This window comes from Anomaloglossus baeobatrachus, chromosome 8, assembly GCF_048569485.1.
Source record: "Anomaloglossus baeobatrachus isolate aAnoBae1 chromosome 8, aAnoBae1.hap1, whole genome shotgun sequence".
Taxonomy (NCBI): domain Eukaryota; kingdom Metazoa; phylum Chordata; class Amphibia; order Anura; family Aromobatidae; genus Anomaloglossus; species Anomaloglossus baeobatrachus.
In genome coordinates this window covers 134600829-134616836 of record NC_134360.1, presented here as the reverse complement: position 1 = coordinate 134616836, position 16008 = coordinate 134600829, and the positions used below count along the sequence as shown (strand labels likewise).

General features: G+C 47.9%; 1 protein-coding gene across 1 annotated transcript in view; it reads left to right on the top strand.

Annotated features, from left to right (window-relative positions):
• Positions 1 to 16008, top strand: part of HMCN1 (hemicentin 1) — a 921797-nt gene that overhangs the window by 587686 nt on the left and 318103 nt on the right. Inside the window, exons 81-82 of the mRNA XM_075322013.1 lie at positions 6003 to 6263; positions 8637 to 8827. Of these exons, the coding sequence (XP_075178128.1) occupies positions 6003 to 6263; positions 8637 to 8827 (452 nt within the window). The remainder of the gene's footprint in view (positions 1 to 6002; positions 6264 to 8636; positions 8828 to 16008) is intronic.

Genomic DNA, 16008 nt, shown 5'->3' with positions numbered 1-16008 from the left:
TACACCCGCTACTGCAGGGAGAGGGGCTGGTTTGCCCTTGATGTCAGAAGGAGGGCGAACCGCGGTGTTCCTGGGCAGCCCCAGTCCCCTCCCCCGCCATACAGCCCCGATGTGGAGCTGGAGGAGGAATATGAAGAAGGCGACCTAAAGTAAGGCAGCGGACTCCCGTTGTCAACAGTGACATTCCCGGTTGGGACCAACAGTTTATTTTGTTTTAGCCCGTTGGCTGCTGAAGTGCCCATCCCCGTTGGGACTGATATTGTCACCATTTCCCCCAAAGACAAGGCTGAGAACAAGCAAGCCACCCAAAAACTATTGGGTTTGTAAATAGTCCCCAACTGCCCCTTCCCGCAATTGCCAGTCCCCGGAGAGGCTGGTTGGAGGAAGGACCCGCAGCAGAGCAGGCTGGGGTCCGGTCACCACCAGGACCGATGACGATCCTCCGGGTCAGGGGTCCCCTTGGATGTGGGGCCTCTGAAGGACTGCCGGGTGCGTGTCACCGTTCCCATTCCCGCTTGGGTGGCCTGGGCCAGTTCCTGTTTTCCGGACAGGGGAAAAGAGGTGCTGCCTGTTTCTTAGGGGCAGCATCAAGGTTCAGGTTGCTTGGGTGGGAAAGCGGAAGGACCCGTTAATGTTATTAAAAATGTTTTTCCCGTTTGCAACGGTTTAAGTGATGTGCCTCCTGTAAGGGAAGAAATGAAAATGCTTTTTTTTAATGTTTACCTGTTTTTGCAGTTAACAACAAAATAAACCGGTGTGGACGTGCAGCCCACGGACGGTCTGCATTAAACCAAGGGGGAATGTGACACCCTGGTCCCCAGGGGTCACAGGTCACAACACTCACCACATACACCCCCCACACTAGAAAGGTACCATCAGTCAACCACAAAGACCTGATTGCCTCCCTCAGTGTTAGACAGGCACACCAGGAGGGCGGAGTCAGGCAGAAAGACACGCCCCCGCGGAGTCTGCTGGCCTGAGGCAGGAAAAACACTACAGTTCAGGTTTGGAGGGAGTTGAGTAGAGGTCAGTAAGGAGAGCAGTTGAGTCAAACAGTCAGGCAGGCAGACACCAGTGGCCACCTGCAGGAGACCGGGAACACGACCAGCGGAACCGTAAGGGACCGGTACAGGGTAGTGGCCCGCCGGAACCAAACCGGGGAGCTAACAGGATACCGGAGCACCAGGCAGGGTACTCAGACCCCGAACTAGGCTATATGCCACCACCATAGTCGAATTAACTGATTGCGGTCTGGACCTTAGGGGTTCATTCCCACCAAAGTCCCGATTGAAGGCAACAGCCCAACCCGTCTGGATAGTAGCCACCGCCAGAGGCCAGTGATCCAAGGGCCAGCGCCTGCGAGCAAAAGGGGCTCCTACGACACATACACACTGGGGAGCGGACCACCAGTGCCCAGGCACAGTGGTCACACTACAAACACAGGTGCAGGAGAAAGGCGGACATTGCCAACCCGACTAGGAAGCTGCAGCCGGCTGCGGGCCCCATTCATACCTCCGTTTGGTTTACCAGTGACTCTGTGTGGTTTAATCGTGAGTACACTAATGCCATCCGGCACCGCACTGCAACACTGCGCCCTGCACTCCGGCCCTCGCCCAACCGGGCCCCGGGATCAACATCCCCTACCCACGGAGGGGTCAACAACTAGCTGCGCCGCTACACCGCTCCCGGGAGTCCCCGTACCTTCACCGCAGCGGTGGTGTCCACCATCACCACCACCCGTGGGTGGCGTCACGAACAATCACCACAAAACCAAATACCCGCATCCCCCGTATGTGACGCCAACCCCCTTGAAGAACGACGTGACCCCCGGGTCCATGAGAGGCTCGAGCCACCACCCGTAGAACGCGAGCACGGATCCGATCGGCTCGGCGGTCACAGCCGAGGCCGCGGGGTGGTACAATTACTAGACATAGAACTGTGAAGGGGCATATGGATATTGAAGAGCTGCAGCCCCTACTGTTAGCGAACATGTAGGGGAGACCAGAATCGGACCACCACCCCGCCGATTTGATATTAAGTCCCAGAAAACTACCTTTGAGCTGGTCTTGAATGCAAAGTCTTTACCACATTTTTCATGGACTAGCAATAGTTCTGGGTTCCTGTCATTGTAGCACCTCAACGCTCTACAGTTACACAAATAACTATTAAATTGTATTAGTTAGAGTTTTGTCAAGCTAAAGTATTACATTTAAGGGGGTTAATAACATGTCAGGATGCTAATGGCTTACTATGGTAACCGAAGGCCATAATAAAGGCACCCAAGGTCTTCTGTGTAATAATATCATCTAATGTGCATGTCAGTTTTATTCAATTACAAATATATTTCTAAATATACTTGATAAAAAGAATAAAACTTGTTTAACATAATGTGACCCGAACTCTCGAGCATTGTCTAAACAGTGGGATCCCAGTATGCTTAGTGTCTTAGCACCCCGCAATGGCACCAATAGTGAGATCTCACGTATTATTGTGAGAATTCACAATTTTGAGTTACCCATTGATGTCTGCAGCATTAGCACTATAGTTACTGATTAGTAACATTATTACAGCAGACCTGAAACTGCTGTTTTGACGCTGCAGATACTGCTCATTTAGCCAAAAAAAGCTGGCGCTACTTGTAGCTTTGGGGGTTGTGGGAACCGCTATGCATGCTGGCATGCTGGTGCCAATTAAAAATACTACTTTTTAGGATTTAGTTGCACTTTTTAGTGAGATTGTCTTCTCTGGATGTACAAATCCAGAGAAGTGATGCTGATTCTATACAGCATCTGAATAATAAATTCCATTTACAGCTCCACAATTTAGGGTGCACCTAACTGTTTTTTTTTAGTTTATCCACCTAAGTAGATTCACAAACATCATTTCACAAATGCATCACATTGAGCAGTAAATCAATCAAAAATGAGGAGTCTGAACTTTTACTTCATAACTAGTAATGAGCGAATTCTAAATATTCGGGTTATTTGTACCAATATCTAGTACTATTACAGTATTTGTAACAAATAACAAACCTAATGCAAGTCAATGGGGAACCCCAGCATTTTTTTGGGAAATCTAGTAAAATGCTCAGGTTCTCCATTGACTTGCATTAGGTTCATTATTCATGACGAATACTGGAATAGTACTAGAAAAAATAAAATTGAATCCAGCTCACCTAATCCAAAAAGACCACTTCAACCGGACTGTGCACAGACACAGGTAAGTCGGCCAAACTTTCACAAAAATAGATAGGGAAATCCAGCATTCAAGTCCCGGAATATTTAAAAAAATTCAAAATTTATTGTAATTTGACTAAAAAGTCAAGTTAACCAAGTTACAATAAATTTTGATTTTTTTTTTTTTAAATATTCCTGGACTTGAATGCTGGATTTCCCTATCTATTTTTGTGGAATAGTACTAGGTATTTTGTGCGACTAACCTGAACTCGAATAGTATTCACTCATTACTATTCATAATTAGTATTGTTATATATCAGTCATGTAATAAGATGTCCATGTGTATTTTGCAGATCAGCTAAAGATAGGGAACATATCTGTTTCAAAAGGGATAATTTGCTATAAGGAGAACAAAGCTGCTTATAAGTAATTAAATCTCTTATAACATAGTGTTCAGAGCCAACTGTAGCTAAGCAACGCAGTAAAGGCTATGGGATTTACTTACAATTCTACTTCTAACCTCTTTCTGCTGCTCCAAAATACACAGGGATCTATCTTACATTGTCATATAAAGTCACAAAAAAATCGGAAAGTCCCATTAAGGACCACCGAGAAAGGTCATTATAAAACAATAAATTGATGGTGTAATAATTTTTTATTTGATAAGTACTACATCATAAATAAATTAAAACAGGAACAGGAAAAATTGCTCCGATGGAAAAGACAATGAGAAAGGGGGGGGGGGGGGGTCGGCAAGCTCTAAAAATCTTAACGGAACATATAGAGACTGACAATCAGATGTGACAACACATCACCATACAGTAAATATATATATATATATAATATATATATATATATATATATATATAAATATATATATATATATGGCCCTCAGTTCATCAATTTATCAATATATGCACTTATAAATTGTGCAAAATATATATATATGTATATATATATATAATATTAATTCATAAATATATGTGCAAATATGCTTAAGTGTACATTCAAACAACTAGTGTATAAGTAAGTAGAAAAACTTGATAAGTAAAATATATAAAAAATATATATATTGCACTAAGTGCTACAAAAAGTGTCTGTTTGCAAGTGTCTATATGCTAAGTATACAAATATATACCAATCAAATTAGTGTATATAAAATGTATAAATATATATATGTATATATATATAGAAACCGGATAGTAGCAAAATTACCAATGCAAAAATGAATCAGAAAAATGCGAATTTATATATGTTGATCCTATGGTTTATATATTAATTCATAAATTTATAAAAAATTTGCAACGCCTGCACTAATTAATTAAAATAAATAAATTGACCAGAAGCAATAAATATATATATAAAAATTTCTACTGGTTTAACCGACCCAAACCACTGTAATGTGTAAAGTAGGCTATTAGGCCCTGTGCGCACACAGTGTTTTTACCCACGTTTGTTTTTGCGTTTTTGCTGCAGAAATTTCTTGAGAAAATTGTTGTATCCTTTCTGCAGACATTCCCCAGCAAATGGTAAAAAAAATAGCTGTGCAACACTGCATTTTTTTTCTCAAGAATATTCTTTCTGCAAAATTTTTTGAGAAAAAGAATGAGCATGTCACTTCTTTTCTGCAGGTTAAGTGCCATAGATAATGGTAAAAAAACGCAGGGACTAACCTGTGGAAAAAAACGCATGCGTTTTTCGGTGCATTATTGGTGGGGTTTTTTAACTCAAGTGCGCTAATCTTTCAGACTCTCAAGAAATTTCTTGAGAAAAATCCTTTTTCTAGTGCGCACAGGGCCTCAAGGTGCAAATATAAACACAATGGGATGCTAATTAGTCGAGCCAAGAACAGCAGGGGGCTAAACACATGTGTTGAATTACTAAGGTGCTGAAACAAACGAATGCAGTCAAGTATACATTCAAGGTAAATGCTGGGGTTAACTTAAATGTCAACATATAATTAGATCTAATGATCCAGATATATGTCAGACTCACAAAAATTAAATGCACAATGCCCAATATTCTCTGGTAAATACCTGTAAAGTGTCCGAGAAATATGTTAGGGAGATGCCCAAGGTACCGTGACCATACCGTGCCGTGCCCGCCTACGCCTGACGCGCGTTTCGCGGTGGCTTCTTCAAAGCGGGGTACCAACTGAGGGCCTTATATATATATTTATATTAACTGTATGGTGATGTGTTGTGTTACATTTGATTGTCAGTCTCTATATGTTCCGTTACTAACATGAATTTTTACAGAAGGGCATAACACTGCAGATGAGAGACGGCAGCAGAAGGCTCAGGTGCAGGATTTCAAGCCGTGGAACTGATGTCACAGAGACACTGAAGAGAAGGGGGAGGAGGAATCTTGTATAATGAAGAAACTTCATTGTAGCTTAGGTACCCATGGTTAAGTCTACTCATATAGTTACAGTTAGTAGCACGTGGTCGTAACCATGGATACCTAAGCTGCAATGAAGAACTATACTATATTTCTAATTAAAGATATTTGCTAATATTATTACTATAACACCTACTACCGTACATATTGGAATAGACTATTGGAGAAGAAAATATGCCTTTAACTGTTCACAATAATAGTAATTTTGAACAGGGGTGTCCAAACTTTTGCATGGCACTATATAGAACAGTTTTTTGTCCATGGATTTGCTCAGTATAATGTCTATGGGGCAGGAAGCTTTTGTAGAAGGCAGCCTTAAATTAGAAATACTATAACATTTACTGGTTTATATAAGAGTTCATGTTATTTAACATTTAATGTCTCCACTCCTGGTAACACTAGTATATATTGTATGTCATTTTATAGAGCCACCAGCAATAAAGCCACATCGGAGAGAGTACATTGTCTCTGTGGACGAATCTCTCACAATGCTTTGTGAGGCTGATGGCAGACCGACACCTGAGATCACCTGGTATAAAGATGGTGCACCGCTTTCAGGGCAGAGAATAATCAGCAATGGGGCACTGCAAATAGCATTTGTTCAGCCAGAGGATGCAGGACAATACACATGTGTGGCAGAAAACATAGCAGGCTCCGTCAGCTTTAACATGACCCTGTCTGTTCTGAGTAAGTATGAAATAAAAAAAATGACACATTATTGAGAACAGTATGTAACTTTTAGTAGAAACCAAAAAATAATAACATTCTGGATAAAAATGGAAAACCTTCCATCACACTGTGTTTATATGTGTTACCAATACATTGTAAACTTTCTGTTATATGTGGTTATTACACATTTTGTACATTGCAGCATCCATTAGTTGTCATCTTCCTAACTTAAATCAGTATGCCATCACGTACCTACCAGAAGGAGGCTGAAAACATTCTTTCGGCCTTCATCTAGTGAATGGTTGCCTATGGCGACATTAGGGTAAACATTGGACAAAAGTTCCTGATGTATACTGTAGGCTAGGTGCGCGGTCGCAGTGTACAGCTAGCCTAAATTGTGTTAGGTGCAACTAAGGACCCCTCCTGGGAAAAAATGTACAACTGTCAGTGAAAGCAAATGTGTAATAGACCTAAAATGAAAAATGATACATCAGTCTCCCATCATCTCCGGGGTTCTAGGAGTTTTCTGCAGAGGAGTAGGGATCATTGTAAAATGACGTGATGCTATTTCGTTATCTTTCCTGTACATATTCCCAAGTAAGTCATGACTGATCTGCTCTGTTATAATGGCAGCACAGACTTCAGTAGGGGACAGAAGAAAATATCTATAATTGGTACCAACAACATAAAAAAATTGTGGGAAGCTACTCTAGATACCTGTGACAATGACCAAAAGCAATAGTTTTACTTGGAGTCATACACTAGCTGCAGTGTTCTTCTGACAGTACCATTTAGACACTCCTAAAATGGCTGCTTCTCTGTTTACCTGCCGCGTGCAGAAGCTGCCTGTTATTGACATGTAGTTGTCCGGTCCATAAAACAATGCAGACTACTTCATGCTGTGATTTTTTACACATGTACCCCTGGTAGATATAAAAATCACTTGTGGGCACTTGCACACTAGATATTTTTGGGTTGGTTAAGCACATGAACAACACACTTACTAAATTAACTCTTATGGTGAGAACTCTTCTGGACAATGAAGGCATCTTCACTAGATTAGGCTCATTTATTAAAGGGGTACTCCATTCTAAATATAAACTTTACTGTATTTATTAATGCAGTGAAAATAGCAAACTGACACATACTCATCTTCTGTCACTCCTGTGGGTCAGCGCAGGCTGCTCCATGGTCTGCTCCAGTCCTGAAAGCAATGAGGTGACTTTTCTTCTGTTAGGCTAAGTTCACATGTCCTATAGTTTTCTGTTAGACCTGTTAAGATTCCGTTGGGAAACTGATTTCTGCTGGATCCATTTTTTTAACATGGGAGTCAATGGACAACAGATCCGTTAACGGATTGCTATTCATCTTTCATTTGTAACTGATCCTGTAAGACAATAACGGATCCATCCCAAATGCAAGTATAAGGCAGAGGTTCCCAACTCCAGTCCTCAAGGCACACCAACAGTGCATGTTTTCAGGATTTCCTTAGTATTGCACAGGTGATAATTTAATCACCTGCAAAGATGCTGAATCCAACACCCATGCAATGCTAAAGAAATCATGAAAACATGCACTGTTGGTGTGTCTTGAGGACTGGAGTTGGGAACCTCTGGTATAAGGGATGGCTAAATAGCAATCCATTAGCAGATCTGTTGTCCATAGGCTTCAATGTTAAAAAAAAAAACGGATCCGCATACATCAGTTACTTAACAAGGGACAAAAAAGTTGACTTGCAGAACTGTTTTCCAAATAGATATCTTCAGGATCCATTCTAACGGATGATTACAGGACATGTGAATTGAGGCTTACAGGACTATTGTCAGGTGATTAGAGCAGCTCGTCATCAGCTGTTTCTCTGTGGCAATTATTAAAGCACCACTCCAGCATTTTTATTTCAGCACTGGAGTGGTGCTTTAAATCTAAGGTTCCTGCCTCTAGTAATATATTTAGCATCGGACATCTTCACCGTTTTTGGCGTCACTCCGGTCCCGTGGTGCCATCCTGTGATCGTAACTTCTGACTGGTTGGAAGTCAGAAGTTATGTCACAAGCTCTCAATGCAACACTGTATAGACTTGTATTGAGTTGTGATCTCCAGCTTGCTCCATGAAACACTGGAGCAGCCGTAAGGTCACAAATTACAGGAGGTCATCGTAACGGCGGTGATAGAAGATGAAGATGGCAGCAGTTGAGTATGAGAGTACGATCAGGGAACTTAGATGTAAAGCTCCACTCCAACACTGAAATAAAAAACACAAACACTGAAGTGGTGCTTTAACTCATCATTGTTCCATTAAGGATTTATTTTTTTCAGTTTCAATCTCAAGATACAAGTTTAGTGAATTGATCTCCTTTTCATTTTCATGTCTTTTTCATTTTAAATCTTCAGCTCCACCCAAGATTATCAAAAATACCAAAGACTATGCTGTGAGACACACTTTCCAGGTTACCATTCCTTGTGTAACTTATGGAAGTCCCCCACCAACAATATCCTGGAAAAAGAACAATTCACCAATAATTGAGGCAACTGGAAAATATCAAGTGTTGACATCTGGGGAATTCATGTTACATAATGCTGAGGTAATTGTATTTTCTGTAAATGTAACTGCTATAAGATTGTAATTAGGAGTGAAGTTGTTGTGTCTCATCTGGTGAGGAGGATTCTAGACGCTCTCATTCTAGAAGAGCAGGTGATTGGCCACACAAAAAGAATATGAAGGTCCAGCAGGGTAGAAGTATTGGAACTATAGAGACTTTAGACTCTGGTCAACCCCTGGTCAACCACTGGAGAAATAAAGCAGAAGTAGCAGAGCAAAGTAGAAGAGGAGACTCACTGAAGCGATGAAACCCAGTCTAAAAATGCAGTGGAGTAGAGCAAGTGGACTTTTGTAGCATCATAACAGAATAACACCTAAGTTTAGAACATCAGGAGGCTCGTGGTGATAATATAGCAGAGCTCGGTATGTCCAAAAGCACACAGGATCAAAGTAGTCGAGCCCAGCAATGTAGAAGAGCTGGGTATGTCAGTATGTACACTGTACACTGAGGTTGTTTGGCAAACCTGAGTGTGATCAGAGACAAACTGCGGCAGAATAGTAGAAGTGAATATGTCTGGCAGCTCACTGTGGCTGAATAGCTGAGATGAAAATGTCTTGTGGCACGCTGTTACTGATTAACTGAGCTGAATATGTCTTGTGGCACACTGTTACTGATTAACTAAGCTGAATATATGCAGAGAGTGAGCTGTGAACAGTAGCTTTAGTGACAGATACCTGGATTGTCAGGTGGTATGCTAGCTAAAAGGCTTGGATGAGTGATGTTACAGGAACGCTGTGGCAATCCAGTGTGCAGAAGTGCTGAGAGAGCCAATAGTTCATATCCTCCCAAAAAAGCAGTAAGGCTGCTTTCACACGACGTTTTTTTAACATGCGTCATGAACGTTTTTTTGCTGCAAAAGCGGATCCTGCTTTTACAGCAAAAAAACGCATGCAAACGCATGTGTTATTTTACAGGATCCTGTCACTTTAAGTTTATGAGCAGGTGTCACAAACCACCGGGGGGGTCACTCAGAAATCCCCCGCGCTGGCTACCAGTACGTCACAATCGGGGGGTAACAAGTGGGGGTCACCCCTCCTTTATACCTCCCGACCGACAGACAGAGCACGTGACGCGCTCTCTAGCGCCCCTCTTATAGTCAGGCCAATTATGGAATTGCCCGACCATAAGCAAGGAGGCCGCTATACTACTTATGCCGATTATTGAAGGGTCCCCGGTGAGAGTAAGGTATATATTCCCCCGACCTCCGCGGGCGGAATATATAAAATCTCCCCGAATCTCACTGGCCTCCCCACAATAATCCTTGGCACAATTCGCTGCCACCAACCGATTTACGGTAACTATTAGCCGAACACACAGACGTGGGATTCAAGATCGAGATAACAGAACAGCCCAAGATTAATTATATAATTTAATCAGCCTAAAGCACACTAGAAACTACAATATATACAATAGGGAATCTACAGAATATACATATGTCAGAGTACAGTTACAATCAAAGCATGGGTTACAAACAGGCATACACAGTTCCAGCAGTTACCTTGTTGCGTCTGGCCACAGGGGGGCGCTGTACCCAGGTTTCTAGGATCCTTCCCACAGATGTTTCCTACACGTGCCCCCAGCGAAAAGAACACTGGAAAATGGCCGAAGTAGGGTTATCAACCTGGGCAAGTCCAGGTCCCCTCCTACCTTAGTGACCTCAGAGGGAGCACTGCTCCACCCCTGGCTGGAGTTATGGACAAAATCCACAACATGGAATATGGGCCATAACTTTGCCTGGGAGCGTCGTAGGCGGACGCCAATGCTCTCATTGTGACAGTTATGAATTTAGCTACAGAACGAGGGGACTCATGACCTGTCTGCCAGTTCCCCATTGGCTGATATCACGCCTGGGGCATTTCCCAATGTCCTGCTCCCATAAAAAGGGTGTGCCGGCATCGTCCGCATGCGGAGACACCATTTTTATGGTTGCCATATTTATCGGAAATATGGCTTGCGAGATATGAACCATTTTTTACTGGAGTCGTTCTGTCTGCTAGTTCCATAGCCTTGCTAATGAGATACAACTCTTGTTACAGGGTGACGGCAGGGAGTCATCCTGTGTCCATTGTTCCCACACCACCTCATCTCCATATCACAGGAGATGGCCATGGGATTTGTTGCTAAACCAGTTGTGTGAAGGAAAGGGGGGGTGACACCAGGAGAGGGCTTCCTGACATACTTGAATATCATGATTTATCGTCATATCTCCGGATTTACCTCACACCTCCCCCCTTTTGAGGGCGCTAGGGGGCAGCACACTCCGGTGTTCCCCCGTGCGCCCGTCCGCGACCTCTCCTTGTCGGGACAGCCCGTCTGCGTTACCGTGGTCACGGCCCCTTTTGTGGCGAATGGTGAAGTTGTATTGCTGGAGCGCAAGGCTCCATCGCAACAATCGCCCATTCGTCCCAGAGACGGTGTGCAACCAGCTGAGGGGATTGTGGTCCGTCTCCACGATGAAGTGGCGCCCGTATAGATAGGGTTGCAGACGCTGCAGGGCCCACACTATGGCCAGGCACTCCTTCTCCATTGTGGAATAGGCCACTTCCCTCGGTAACAGCTTCCGGCTCAGGTACAAGACTGGGTGCTCTTGGCTCGCAGAGTCCACCTGGCTGAGCACCGCACCGAGGCCGAAGTCACTGGCGTCGGTCTGTACTACAAACGGCCGCGTGAAGTCGGCTGCCTGTAGCACGGGCGGGCTGGACAGGGCGTCCTTTAGGGCCCGGAAGGCTGTCTCGCAGTCCATTGTCCAATCGACTGCAGAGGGCAGCTTCTTCTTGGTGAGGTCCGTCAAGGGCTTTGCCAGGCTACTATAGCATGGAACAAACCTCCTATAGTACCCAGCGGTCCCCAAGAAGGACATCACCTGCTTCTTGGTCCTGGGGGTGGGCCAGGATGCGATGGCCTCCACTTTCTCAGGCTCGGGCTTCAGTGTTCTCCCGCCTACCCGGTGACCGAGGTACTGGACCTCGCTCATGGCCAGCTGACACTTTCCCGGCTTGATGGTCAAACCTGCCCGGTGGATCCGCCTGAGCACCTGTGCTAGATGCTCTAGGTGGTCCTCCCAGGTGGGACTGAAGACGGCAATGTCATCTAGGTACGCGGCCGCGTACCCTTCAAGTCCCTTGAGCAGGGTGTTGACCATCCGCTGGAAAGTGGCAGGGGCATTCCTCATCCCGAATGGCATCACCGTGGACTCGTATAGTCCAAATGGGGTAATAAAGGCAGAGCGTTCCCTGGCCTTGCGAGTCAGGGGGATCTGCCAATATCCCCGGCTCAGATCCATGATGGTCAGGTACTGAGCCCCGGCCAACTGATCGAGCAGGTCATCGATGCGTGGCATTGGGTACGCATCGGCGACCGTGACCGCATTGAGCCCCCTGTAGTCCACGCAGAACCGAGTGGTTCGGTCCTTCTTAGGGACGAGGACTACAGGCGAGGCCCAAGCGCTGTTGGATGCCTGGATCACCCCCAGCTTCAGCATCTCGTCAATCTCCTGGCGCATGTGTTGCTGCACCTCCAGGGAGACCCGATATGCTGAACGCCGGATCGGGGGATGATCCCCAGTGTCCACGTGATGGACAGCCAAGTCAGTCCTTCCGGGCTGGTTGGTAAACAACCCCCGGAAGGGGAGGAGGGTGGCCCACAGCTGGGACCGTTGGTCTTCCAAGAGCTGGTGGCCAACCTCCACATCCTCAATGGATCCGCCTGCCCTAACCTGGGCTAGCATATCCAAGAGGGTTTCCGCTTCTCCCTCCTCGGGCAGGTTGCACACGGGGAGCGCACATGCCTCCCGCTCATGATGTGCCTTCATCATGTTCACATGGAAGGGCTTCCGCCTTCCACGGGCAGGGTCCAGGGTGACCAGGTACGTTACAGGGTTGAGCTGCTGGTACACGAGGTATGGGCCTTCCCAGGCTGCCTGAAGCTTGTCCTGTGGTACGGGGACCAGTACCCACACCTTTTGACCCACTTGGTAGGTCCTCTCACAAGCGTTCTGGTCGTACCAACGCTTCTGATCGGCCTGGGCTTGAGCCATATTGTCGTGTACCAGTTGCGTCAAGGCCTGCATTTTGTCCCGGAAGCGCATGACATACTCGATAACCGACACTCCAGGGGTGGCCAAATCCCCTTCCCAAGCCTCTTTCACCAGAGCCAGGGGGCCCCGCACACGTCGCCTGTACAGGAGCTCAAACGGTGAGAATCCTGTTGAGGCCTGTGGAACCTCCCGGTAAGCAAATAACAGGTGTGGGAGATACCGCTCCCAGTCACGCCCATGGGAGTCGACCAACATCTTAAGCATCTGCTTTAAGGTGCCATTGAACCGCTCGCACAGGCCATTAGTCTGTGGATGGTACGGGCTGGCCACCAGATGTCGCACCTGGACTTGCTTACAGAGGGCCTCCATCAGCTGGGACATGAATTGGGTCCCCCGGTCAGTGAGCATTTCCTGGGGAAAACCCACTCGGGAGAAAATCTCCAGCAATGCGGTGGCCACCTTGTCAGCCCGAATGGACGACAAGGCCACTGCTTCTGGGTACCGGGTGGCATAGTCCACTACCGTCAGTAGGAAGCGTTTCCCGGAGCTGCTGGGGATGGCCAGCGGGCCGACCAGATCCACAGCCACCCTCCTGAAAGGCTCATCGATGATTGGCAGAGATACTAGTGGGGCTTTGGGGCGTGGCCCCGCCTTCCCCACTCTCTGACAGGTTTCACACGAACGGCAGTAGGCAGCCACATCGGCCCCCATTTTTGGCCAGTAGAAATGCTGGTTTAACCTGGCCTTGGTCTTAGCGATCCCTAGGTGTCCGGCCATCGGAATCTCATGTGCAATCCGCAACAACTCCGTCCGGAACGGATAGGGTACCACCAACTGTCGGTCCCTGGGCCACGCCTCCGGTGAACCCTGCTGGACCGTGGCCCGGTACAGCCGTCCTTGGTCCCAGACCACTCGCTCCGGGTCCGAGTCCGAGGGAGGCTGTGCCGCCTGCTCCTTAAGAGCTTTCAGGCTGTCGTCAGCTTCTAACGCTGCCTGAAACCCCTGACTAGATGTGGCCAGAATCGACGAGACTGTCACATCTTCAGTCAGTACCCCGGGACCTGTGTCCTGGCCTCCACCTGACTCGGCTGCCACTTGGTCAGAAGGGGAAGAGCTATCGGACCTCCGGGAGGCCCCTTGGCTTCCAGCACTCCCACTGCGGGTGACAGCGGCCACAGCCGCTGCGACCGTGGGTCGTGCCTGCTCCTCCTCCGTTCCTGACCAAGTCGCCGGTTCAGGCAGACCTACCTGGCTTCCTGACACCCCGGTTGTGGGGGAACCATGCACCGAGATCTTACCTGGGAGCACTTCCGCTCCTGGACCGGCCCCAATCTCACCTGCCTGTTCCCCTCCTGCAGCAACAGAACCCCGCTGTGAAATCTCTGGGGACCCCACATTTGCTGTGGTAGCCCCCACCCCACACACTGGTCCTCCCCCTGCAGCACCCTGCTCTCTGCTTATCCCTGCAGAGGGCAACAGATCCCAGCTCACAGGCTGATTACTTGTAGAGGCATTGTCACACCTTTCTCTGACCCCCTCCCCTGTCACAGCTGCAGCTGTGTGTGTGTCTATGGTGTCTGTGCAAGCAGAAATATCAGAGTTCACTCCCCCCTCTCTCACATCATTCATAGATAACACATTAACATTGTCAGGAGTCATGTCCATACTGGCTGAAGGTTCAGCCCTTGGTGGGGGCCCAAACTGGGAGGTTATCTGCCCCAAATCTGTCCCAAGTAGCACGTTTGCGGGGATCCGATCAGTTACCCCCACCTCCCTCACCCCTCGCCCTGCGCCCCAGTCCACATAAATGTCAGCAACAGGCAGCGCCGGGTCAATGCCTCCAATCCCGGAGACAGCGAGGGTTTTTCCAGGGATCAAGTCTTGGGGGGACACCATCTCAGGCCGCACCAGAGTCACCTCCGAGGCGCTGTCTCGCAGTCCTATGGTCACAGACCGGCCGACGGTGACAGGTTGGAAGCTGTCCAGGGACCTACCACCACCCCCACCCACACAATACACCTTGGGCGGCCCTTGGGACGGGGACGGAGCCGGGGCCTTGGGACGCTGAGGGCACATGGCCTTGAAGTGTCCAGGTAGGTTGCACTGGTGGCACCGTCTTGGTTCCGCCACGGGCCTGGAGAGGGGAGTTGAGGGGGACACCCCCTGCAGTCTAGGGGCAGGTGGGGCAGTCGCAGAATTCATCTTACCCCCTCTCCAGGTGCTGCTGGTGGCCGCTCTCCTGGCCTCAGGGGCCCGGTTGTTGGTGTAGTCATCGGCAAGGGCAGCTGTAGCCGTGGACCCCTTTGGCTTCTGGTCTCGGATGAACGGGCGGAGATCCTCAGGGCAGTTCCACAAGAGTTGCTCCGTGATGAACAAGTCCAGGATCTCCGGTCCGGTGGAAAGCTGCAGGCCTTGGGTCCAGTGGTCGGCAGCTCGGGCAAGTGCCCGCCGGTGGTCAGCCCAGGAGTCCTTTGGTCCCTTCTGTAGGCTCCGGAACTTCTTGCGGTAGGACTCTGGAGTGAGGTTGTACTGTTGGATCAGGGCCCGCTTGATGGTGTCGTAGCCCTGATCTGCCTCAGCAGGCAAGTCCCCAAGGATATCCAGGGCCTTACCCCTTAAACGGGGGGTCAGGTATTTGGCCCACTGGTCCTTGTCCAGATGGTGCTGCAAGCAAGTCCGTTCAAAAGCAGTCAAGAAAGAGTCCAAGTCTCCATCCTTCTCCAGCACTGGGAAGTCCTCAACACGGACCTTTGGAAGTTTGGTGTCTCGAAGGTCACATGTGGCTGATGAGGGCCGGAGCTGAGCTAGCTGCAGCTGGTAGTCACGGTCTGCCTGTCGCTCTCGCTCTTCACGCGCTGCCTGCCGCTCTCGCTCCGCAGCCTCACGCTCTGCGTGCCGCTCCGCAGCCTCAGCGTCACGCGCTGCCTGCCGCTCTGCCCTGCGCTCTGCCAGGAGTTCCTTGTAGCCCTTCTGGTCTCCAGCCTGGAGAAGGGCCAAAGCCATTTGAAGAAGGCTATCCGAGCCTCCCAGGCTCGGTGGAATGGCACGTGGTGATCTGCGGCACGCTGCAGAGCTAGGCGATTCACTGTCCCTTTCAGAGCGGAGGGCTGGCATCTGGCTCGTTGAG